Here is a 10,573-nt window from a genome sequence, read left to right on the forward strand (position 1 = left end):
CCCCCGCCCCGGGCGGGGGGGGGGTTTTTTTTTTTTTTTTTTTTTTTTTTTTTTTTTTTTTTTTTGTGGCCTAGCAAGAAGCGGCTTCCTTTCCTGAGCTGTTGGTATCTTCTTGCCTGGATTCAGTCATTCCCAAAGGAATGGAGGAATGCAGCTGATAAATCCTTAACCACCCTGTGCTCCCGTAGGCAGCGCCAGAAGCTGGCTTCATCTTCTCCACTTTGGCACTTTGGGGGTGGGCCCCTCTTTGTTACCTGCTCTGGGTACCTTTCTAGTGGCACTGTAGACCAAAGGAGATGGAAGAAAAGGAGCGATGTGATAAATTCCAGCTGGTACCTTGAGACTAAGGGGATTCATAGTTTTTGACGTTTGGTGTTTTGGTTTGTTTTTTTTTTTCCTGGGGAGGGGAGGGAGGGAAGTATTCTATTTTATGGGGTATGGGAGGAGGGAGGAAAAATATGTTGCAGATCTCTATGTGGTTTTTAAAACCAGCCATCAGAGGCAATTACTGAATAAACTGAAGCACAAGAGGAGGGTTTGTGAGCTGGAAGCAGTGCTAGCCTACAAAAGAAAGGGGCAGTGGGCTGCTGTTGTGACTGTGGAGGAAGAAACTTCAGCCTCCGTCGTTTCTCACCACCTACTCTCCATCCACCCTGCGAGAAAATGAGTTGCGTGCCATGGAAAGGTGACAAGACCAAATCAGAATCACCAGAGCCGCCCCAGCTACCACCACTGCATATTTACCATGAGAAGCAGCGTAGGGAGCTGTGTGCCCTCCATGCCCTCAACAATGTCTTCCAGGACAGCAACGCCTTCACTAGGGAAACCCTGCAAGAGATTTTTCAGAGGTAGGATGCTCTCTGCCCTGGCATTCACTTCCCCTTGTCCTCTGCCGCTTGGAGGAATTTTCAGATCTTATTTGGGGGGAAAAAAAGAGCAAAGGAGGGGTTCAGAGTATACCACTGCTTTGAAGTGAATGTAGTTTCTTTTTTAAATTCTTCCCCTCCTTTTTCCCCCCTCCTCTCTCCATGCAGAAATTCTCTGTCTTTTTACTTGTTTCTTAAACTATGCTGGCTGCCAATTTTGGGTCCAAGGGCTTTATTGCTGATGCTGTCATGCGGTTGAACTGCTGTCTTTCCCCCCCACACACACCTTAATGCATCTTCTACCCGTCTTCCATATTTTTGCCCCTGCCTCATGTAGATATGTTAATAATGGATTTGGGGATTGGCTTGGGAGAGTGAAGGCGGCAGGAATGACGAATGGGTCATCACAAAAACTTCTTGATTTAATACTGCAACGCTTCTAAAGTTTTTGTTTTGTTTTAAATTAGGAGCTTTGCCAAATGAATGACTCCTTATTCAAGCTGTTAAATGAAGTTCTTCAGGTGTTATGGGTTTTTTTTTCCGTGCAGAGAGACCCTATACACTGTGTCAACCCGGGTTTAATTTCAATAGCTAGATCCCCATTTTTTGTGGCATTGCTAAATGTTTCCCAGCAATGTCAAATAATTAATAAAAGCATTTTTGAGTCTTACTGGAATAAACTTTATTTAGATTATATAATATAGATTATTAATATGGCCTGTACAATAGCTCATGTTTTGATAAATGTTTACTTTATGCTGTTTCGTTGCTTTGTGAAAATTCTGAACGTGCCCTTAAACTGTGATGATCCTTCACTGATGAAGCAAAGTAAGCAAGTAGGAAATGGTGTCTCCTCTGATACTCAATCTGTGGATGTGGTACTCATTGTATAAGTTACGCTTGAATACCTGTTAACCAGCAGTTGACAGCACCTTGTGTTTGTGACAGGTAGGAAATCACGCTTCATGACAGCAGTTATGCAGGTACTGATGGACAGGGCAGTCGTGGTACCCTGTGCTGATGAGCAGGGAGCTGTGCGCCTGTTGCTGCTGTCCTGAAAATCGGCAGATTTATGGAACTGGTGCTTGACTCATCAAACGCGTCCTGTCTTTGGCAAAAGAAATTTAGTGATGGTTAACAGCAAATATCAGATCGAAATGCTATTTGCGATAGCATTGGAAATAAAATTTCTGTTGGTGAAGTGGAGCTGGTCCCCGGCAGGCTCAAGGCACTCTTTGTCCAGTGTAAAGACGCTATGGTTTTGTTCCAGAGCAGCAATCATCAGAATCTTAATCACAGATGGATTGCTATTGGCCTGAAGCAAACAAAGGCAGTTCATGTGGTAGAAGGAGTGTGATGATCTAATTAGTTGGCTTTCATTAGGTTTGGTGAGAGAGAGTTAGTGTGCAGCATGAAACCTCTCAGAAAGAGCTGGGATGTTGATCTGGTTGGACCTCTTGCCCTAGAAGGGAGAATTTGTCATTGATTCCAACCTGGCATTGTTCCCATCCTAATATTTGGATCAAGATACACCCATTGATTCAGCCCCACGGTCGTATGGAAATACACATGGAAGTTCCTCTCAGAAATGGGTGAGCTGTAAGCTATGTGTAAGAATTGCCACTGCCTTTGCATCTCTGCTGGGTTACTACTCGTGTCTAGCTCTTCGACTTGCCTTTAAGAAGCATAGATTTAGTTGCCCTTTATACCCTTATGTCTTTCCTGTGTCTAGTCATATTCTGTCTGTTGATGACTCTGATAAGGACTGATGAATATTTTTAATAAGCTACAAAAATGTTGCAGAGTGTGATTTTTTTTTTTAAACCCAATGTTGACAAGGTAACAAAATCACAAATAAGCTTAAGCTTTTTGTGGCTTTTACCACATCCCTTGAAGAACGATTGAACTGCATCGCTTCATTATTAGTTTCCCTTTTGCTGCATCCCATTGCATAAGGCCATTGTAGTCTGATGATTATCATCTTAAGTGTATGCCAATACTTGGTCCAAGCTCCCCTCTGATTTTTGTAGTCCTCCCTCTCTTCTTTCCTCTAATACAAGAAACACCTTTTTGGTGTTCCTCTGGCTTTTGTTGCACTAAGTAAGATGGCATGTTCCAAATGTTGCATGGAGGTACAAACAAAATCTCTTTGCTTCACTGGAGTCTGTGTATTGAGACCTGATTAGGAAAGACAACTGCGTACAGGAATCTTCAGCCTGTTGTGTTAAGACAACATGTTGATGAAAGTTTCTGACTTAGAAAGCTCAGAAGGATTATTACCTGGATTTCTGTCCAGCTTTGTCAGTCTTCCTCAGCTTAGTGTCTGGATTAAAAAAAAAAAAAAAATTTAACTTTGGGCAGGCAACTTAATTCCCTGTCTAATCAGAGTCCTTCAGCTGATGATTGTGGACCCTGTTCAGGTGTGTGTAAGTAGAGATGTTGAGGCAATTCTTGGAGAAGGTTTGCTCCCGGGTTCTTTGAGCGTGTCACCTATGCTGGTCTCTTCATCTCATTTCTGAGGCTTTGCAAGTTATGGGAAGGAACAAAGATAGATGTGTTCTTTCAGCTCTCAGGTAAGCCTGTCTCTGGAAGACGGTGCCACAAGAGGGTGCTTGTGCAACCCAAAGGGCTCTGTTAATTGGAAGGCTTTCCTAGCTCGCTGGCACTCAATAGGTTGAAGCAGTGATCTTGAGAAATTAGTTGTAGCCAAGTGATCTTGCTTTATGGAGATGCTGGAAGAGCTGTGACAAGCTACGGTTGCGTCTCTGTGATGAGTAAAATATAGCAGGGCTTTGGAGACTGGAAACCATGATTCTGTGAAAATGTCACTGCCTTGCTCGGGAATGCCCAGTGGTGGGTATTAATACCTTTTCCTATTACTGCGTTGTTTTGGACTCTTCTCCCTCCTGTGGTTAGGTCACTTCCCAGGCTGTTCTGCTGCAGTCTGCTCCACTGTGAGAAAACTCACAGCTGATGCGAAAAGCTACCTGTCTGTAGCCTCTCTAGCCTTGGTTGGTCTGAAACTCCCTACTCGATCCACTGCTTGCTGCTTCTTGTCAAATGCCTTGTGTTGTCGGGGGAGGAACGCAGAAGGGCGGAGGGATTTTCACTGGATGGAATACCGCCTGCAGAACTTGCACTGTGCTAATGGCCGAGTGAAAAATGTGCAGGAACATCTGGAGTTTTGGGGGACGGAGTTGACATGAGGACGAGGCAGGTGAAGTGTGGATATTTGGATGATACGAAACACCTGAACCTTGTGCCAGCAAAGCCAATGGAGTCCATACCAATCAAAAGAGCAACTCACCACAACAGAGCTGATCTCAGGCTTGACTTTGTTTGGTTTGGTGTTGCATGACCTTGCTGTTCTCTGCTTCTGGTTTCCCCCTGTGCTTGCCCTTCCAGCTGTTGAAGCCCATCTGTCACCTTTATAATAATTGACCCCCCTGTTGTTTCCCCTCCTTACAAAATTTCTTGGGAGGGAAAAACAAAACAATAAGAGTGACTGTTTGTTGGGGGCGGGGGGAGGGGTTGCCATGTGTCTCCATGTTTTATGTCTTGCATCCATTATCTGCATTTGTGCAAAGGCTGTCTTACATTTTTGCATGTAATGTGGTGGACTGTGATTCTGGATTTTTAGATGCTGTAGTAATGCAAGTGATGTCTAGGCAAGCTTATGGATTAAAGCCGAAGAGATTTGTTTGCAGCAAGGTTATCTGCTTAGTCACCTACAGCAACAGATATTTTTTTTAATCGTATAGCAACGGCAATGCTTTAGAAAGCTCCCAAACCCAAATATCTTCACAGCTTTATGTCTAAATATTTCTTTCATTTACCGGGGTGGGGGGGGAGAACCTTTTCTGCAGCCAACCCGCCCTGCCTCTTGTTATTTCATCCAGTCTTCAAGACTGGTGTTGACTGTTGAATTCTTGAAATTGTGATAGCCGTCGTTCTAAATGGCAAACTGGCATTTACTCCAACTGCAAGTTGAGGGAAAAAAAAATAACTAAAGCATCCTTCATAAGTACCAGTTCAAGGGGGGGAAAAGGAGCTTCCTGCTTTGTGGTCTCTTTCACATCAAAGCTAGGATCTTCGGAGGCTTTGTACATCAAAGTTATTCTTAATGCATTGTTTAGCTCTCTCAGCCCCTTTGTTGAGTGATGAGGGGGAACGGAATGGTTTGCATTTAAACACAAAACCCCTGAAAATGGGCTTCGAGTTATACAGCAAGTAGCCCCTTCCAGCTGTGGAACATAGGTTCAGCGAACACCCACTAGAGCTGTCTCCTGTTCTGCTTGCAGGCTGTCTCCCAACACCATGGTGACACCCCACAAGAAGAGCATGCTGGGGAACGGAAACTATGATGTGAACGTGATCATGGCAGCACTTCAGACCAAAGGTTATGAGGCGGTTTGGTGGGACAAGCGCAGGTACTGAGAAGTCGTGTAATTCTGGAAATGGCTGCCATTTGTAAAAACGAGAAAGAAGTGAAGTACCAGAATATAATCTTATCACTGTCTTGTTTTTTGCACCCTTTCAGAGATGTTAACGTCATCGCCCTGTCTAATGTGATGGGCTTCATCATGAATCTGCCCTCCAGCCTTTGCTGGGGCCCCTTGAAGCTCCCCCTCAAGCGACAGCACTGGATCTGCGTCCGGGAGGTGGGAGGCACCTACTACAACCTCGACTCCAAACTCAAGATGCCCGAGTGGATTGGAGGTGAAAGTGAGCTCAGGTAGGATTTTTTTGTATCCTTTTCTTCCTCAAATCCTTCCCTGTTGGAGGTGGGGAATCTGTCTGTCAGCAGTTAGCAATTGAAACGTTTATGGTTGACCTTCCATAGCAAGGATGTAAGAATAATAAGGTTCTTATGCCTCAGGTTAGGTTTATACCCTGTTTGTGCAAAGCTAGGAAAATGCTTTTGGCAGTGGTGATCTCTGCGAGTTTGGGAGAACCTGACTTGGTCTCTTCTGTGGCTGGCTGTCACTAGTGACGAAGGTAGAGGCCAAGTCTGGTATTAGTGGGTGACACCTACAATGAGATGTGCTGTGCCTCGCTTTCTCCTCAAACGTGAGTGTGTCAGCATTCCTTTGCCTCTTTAGCGGTCTGTGCATACTTTCCCAACGAAAGCCTTTCCGGACTTGAAGTGCAGCCTTATCCCTGACAGCAGCGAAAGCCGCTTGTTAGGAATCACTTGTCTATGTAAGCATATGCTGTGCTTCTGGCTTGACTCCCTTCCCTTCTTTCATCTTAACACAAGACAGTAGGTGTAATTACTTTGATTGTAAAGTCTCACCTGCTCTTAGTCGCTGTTTAGCTTCCATTCTATCCTGTTCTAAAGCCTACTAGCAGCTTTGCTGTTTTGACTAGACTTGTTTGGAGGTAGGGATTGCACATGAGCAATATCTGCAGAGCCTGCCATGCCATTAAAGTCTTGATAAAGCCTTTTGTGAACTTCTGGGATAATGCAACACAGTTCTGGAACTACTGTGCAGAGCTTCTGGGGGATTTTATCCTGAGTGTGCTGTTCTTCAGCAATAAATAAGGGCTTCCTATACAGGGAATGTTGGAAATCTGGGCCAAAAGATATTGGGGAAAAAACATTGACTTGAATTTCATAGTTATTGGAGATAACCCAAGTTTGGTATTAGAAGAAGCTTATGGGCAGAAAGGGGCTGCAGAACCATGTCAAATAGCCGGCTGGTACGCTGCTGCTATGACCTGCAATAAGGATATGTAAATGATGGTTTTGTTTTGGGGGTTTCTTTTCCCCACAAGTATTCCAGATTTGTTGGAATTATTTTAAAATCTAGTGGGATTCTTGATCTTGGGGATCTGAAGAAACTGAATTTGTTTTTAATTCTGTTTTTGCCACCTTGAAAAATTGGAAAGTGGCATCTGTAGAGACTTAATCTCTGCTGAGGTTAAGATCACGTTTATCCGATTCTGTGATAATCTGCTGGGTAGAGGTGTGTTGAATCTGGTGAGGCAAGTCTAACATTTGTTTGTGGGGGTTTTTTTGTCAGGAAAAAACCTAAAGCCAATGTGTGGGGGCTTCCTCCCATTTCTTGTCATATTTGCATAGTTAGCTGCATTTTCTTCTTGTAGAAGACGAAGAAGTTCTGCATTTGGTAGCGCTTATTTCTGTTTCTCTTTATGATAGGAAATTTTTGAAACACCAGCTGAGAGGAAAGAACTGTGAACTCCTGCTGGTGGTGCCAGAGGAGGTGGAAGCACATCAGAGCTGGAGAGCTGATGTGTGACCCGGACCGACTCTGTCCTCCCACTACAGCTCTTCCCCCTTTAATGAACTCCTGACGCCCTGAAACCTGGATAATGGGTGCCCTGACTCTTCTCGTCTGGAATTCCCTTTGTTAGGCTCTTCTCTTCCTTCCTTGGTGCAATAGGGCAACGGCGTAGGACATTGGGGGTGGTGGGTGGGGAAGACTTGAGGGCAGAGCAGAGGAAACTGGAAGCCAATCACTTTATTTGCAAAGAGTTGCGTGCCCTTCAGCTAGTGAGAAGGCATTGCACTCTTTAAAACTGGGCTTTGGGGCTAGGGTGTCTGGAGGGCTCTGGCCCCCCTTCCCCCATATGGTTCAAGGCTGCGTGTGGTGGGATGTGGCTCCCCCCGGGGCTTGCCGGGGAGGAGCAGGGGCCGAGCACGCTGCCGCCTCTTCACAAGTCTCTCCCTCCAAAACAAGTCGTTGTGAAGACGTTTGCAATTCCTAAGGGTCTCTCAGGACACTCTCAAACACTAGGAATGGTACGGTGCTCAGCACGACCCTCTGCTTCCTAGGGATGGTTTGTGCCAGGAATTAGAAAACAATAATAAAAACAGTGTCATCTTTGAAGGAATTCTTTGGGTAGCTAGAGGATTCTTCCCCAGTGTCTCCAGGGATTTATGCATGTGGCGAGCAGTTGTTCGGCAGCATGTGGCTGGCTAAGGCAGTGTGGAAACAGCAAGCACAGGCTAATTGAGGAGTATTGAGTTTCTGGACTGGAGAGAGGCCATAGTCTGCTTGGGTTTCTTTGTGCTACCTTGGATTTTGTTGGGTTTTTTTTTCTTTTTTAACATCTGTTTTGGTTTTCTGCATGGTCACCCAGTAGTTTAGGGTCTGCTGGGAGAGAGGAATAAAACTGAAGGGTTTTTGAGAGGAATTCATTCCCTTTTATTTTCCTCTTTCCAAGAGTCCAGCCCACAGTTGTGAATGTCATGCGAAATGTCTGAGAAAGAGGTAAAGTTACAAAGAAAAAAAATGGCCTGAGGAGGGACGCCTTTATAATAGTCAGGTTTTGCCCTTTTCATAGTTACTAGCTGATAATGTGGGGAGATGCAGAGGGTCCACCAGAACCTTCGGGCATTAGAGAGACCCTGGCCTGGTAGTTGAACCAACCTCTCTTTTAGTGTTGGCCGACAAACATTCCATTAATGGACAAATTGCTTTTTCCTCCCCTCCCTTCTGTGGGGAAGAGTGACTAGATGTGGAGATGCTAAGAGGAATCTCCACTGGCTGTTTCCTGGTCACCTGGGTGAGCTATAGCTCAGTCATGCCTTCCACAGCAGGAGGGAATGCTGAATTTGGAACAGACTTTGTTGTGTTTAGCTGCTGTTTGCTTCCCTCTTTTACATGTGGGATGTCTCAGTTAAACAGCAATCTCTGGGATGTGACGGAGCTTGAAGGATCCTGCTCCATCATGCAGGAAAGTGTCACTACTGGTGTTTTGAGCTCGCAAAAGGAGGGGTTGTAACTACCTTTTATCAGTTACTTTATCTCGAGAGCTCTGCAAACGCATGAGCAGGTGCTCCAAACCGAGAGACCACCAAAATTGCACCTTCCTAACAGAGAACAGAGGTCACGTGATGATGGGACGATGCTGTTCACTGACCCTGGACATCTGGCAAGCACCGTTTTGCAGTCTTTTGAGCACAGCCTCCTGCAGTCAAGGGCAAATGGCTCTTCTGTTTTAAAGACCCATCGTTTCTATAAAAAGTCTGATTTCGTAACACATTCCAATGACCGATACCAGCTGGCAGTTTTGAAACACTTTACAGGCAGGATGCGCAGCCTGCAGGCATTCTGCTCCTGACTTGAAGCCATTTCTTCAAGAGGGGAGAAAAAAATAAATCTCAACAGCGAGGTTTTCTATGCTGATTAAAGTCGCACTTTGGAGAAACCCTGTTTGCATGGAAACCGCAAGCCAATGGCGCAGTGCACAATATGCAAAGATGTTTTAAAATATTTTGGGGCTATGTTCCTCTCCTTGTATGTCAGCTCCTTTCCTGTTGGGGGTGGGGGGGTAAAAAACGGTGTGATCCGGCTGCTCAGGTAAAGGGAAAGTGTATGATCACACCCCTGCAGGAGGTGAGCCGGTTCAGTCCCACTGCTTGTGGGAGTGGGGAAGCCCCATGTTTGTTTTCTTGCTTGTTTGGTTTTGTTAGAGCCTTGTCTTGGGTTTGTTTACAGAGATGTATTTTGTTTAACCAAATATTAAAAATGGGAAAGAAAAAAAAGTTTCCATATAAATGTCCTATCACTTCTGTATGTTCAACTGAATTGTTCTGTAACAAAGTATGTAAAGGAAAAATAAATCTTTTTTTTCTTTGGTAAAACTGTAACCTTTCTGCAAGTTAAGATAAAGTCACCTCTCTAAGAACTCCCCTAAGCCCTGCACAGCTCTCTTGGCCACCTGAAGGTGACAGAGCTGTTATCTGTCCCTTCCCCTGGTGCCAGGCCCTGTGCGGAACGGAAGGGGCTCTACCCTCAAAGCCACCAACAGCTCGGAAAGGACTGAGCCTCCCTAAAGGACGCCTATTAAAATCACACTGCTCAGGTTGGATTTATTTAATATTCAATACAAAAAAAATACGCAGCCGATATCTGAAGTTCTACTTTTATGAGGCAGAGGATCAGCGCGGACGTGATCATCTTGAACCTGGCCTGCCGCTCCCTCTGTTCTCACGCGCGCGCACGTGAAGTTGCAGCGAAATTATTTTTGCAGATGCATCTTCCTGGAGAGTGTTTTCTGCGGGGTACGGCTACCTGCACCCCTCCTTCCTTTGCTTTGCCTGCCAGGGAAGTCACTCCTCCTCCTGTCACCGGTGTCCTTCAGCTCCGGGTCAGCCAGGAAAGGATTTGTTTGACTGTCACCTTTCGAAGCCTGACCTGTACCCCGGGGTGGTTTTTTGGGGGGGGAGCGAGGAGGCTGGAAGAGGAACTCTCCCAGTTCAAGTCTGTAACTGGTGATGGCGTACTGATTGCATAAAAGGAAAGACTCAGGCCTTGGAGGGGGGAAAGGATGCAGAGAGGAGCTGTCGTCAGGTCCAGGGGTGGGGGGCTTTCCCCCCCTCGTTATGAACGGGTCAATGTCCCAAAGGAGAACCAAAAATAAAAACAAACAAACAGGAGGAAAAACAAAACAAAACTAAAATGCCCTGACCCAACAAATCAACAGTTCAATCTATCATAATCTCGAGGTCTTCCCACATGATATGAATCCCAATGCAGCTTCCGTGAGTTAGATTTTTCCAGACAGCGGAGGCAGGGCCCCTGGCATTCCCCCCGAGAGCCCCGTGTTGGGTCCAAGGAGGATCTGGAAGGAAAAGGGTCAGCGGAGGGGCTGCGAGGACACAGGCCGGCCGCCGCAACCCCCCCCCCCCCCCCCCCCCCCCCCCCGCCTCCACCCGCGCCGCCGCCGGGCCGCCG

General features: G+C 45.9%; 2 protein-coding genes across 2 annotated transcripts in view; one reads left to right on the top strand and one right to left on the bottom strand.

Annotated features, from left to right (window-relative positions):
* The first annotated feature begins 35 nt into the window (after nucleotides 1-35).
* On the top strand, nucleotides 36-8,126 carry JOSD1 (Josephin domain containing 1). Its single transcript, XM_010566646.1, has 4 exons — nucleotides 36-848; nucleotides 5,168-5,296; nucleotides 5,407-5,601; nucleotides 7,030-8,126. The coding sequence occupies exons 1-4, from the start codon at nucleotides 664-666 to the stop codon at nucleotides 7,127-7,129; spliced, it is 609 nt and encodes a 202-aa protein (XP_010564948.1). The 5' UTR covers nucleotides 36-663; the 3' UTR covers nucleotides 7,130-8,126.
* Nucleotides 8,127-9,702: 1,576 nt separating this feature from the next.
* Nucleotides 9,703-10,573, bottom strand: part of TOMM22 (translocase of outer mitochondrial membrane 22 homolog (yeast)) — a 2,006-nt gene continuing 1,135 nt past the window's right edge. The window contains exon 4 of the mRNA XM_010566772.1: nucleotides 9,703-10,460. Coding sequence (XP_010565074.1) covers nucleotides 10,386-10,460 — 75 coding nt within the window. The 3' untranslated portion in view covers nucleotides 9,703-10,385. The remainder of the gene's footprint in view (nucleotides 10,461-10,573) is intronic.

This window comes from Haliaeetus leucocephalus, unplaced genomic scaffold (assembly GCF_000737465.1).
Source record: "Haliaeetus leucocephalus isolate CR32 unplaced genomic scaffold, Haliaeetus_leucocephalus-4.0 Scaffold0, whole genome shotgun sequence".
NCBI classification, from domain to species: domain Eukaryota; kingdom Metazoa; phylum Chordata; class Aves; order Accipitriformes; family Accipitridae; genus Haliaeetus; species Haliaeetus leucocephalus.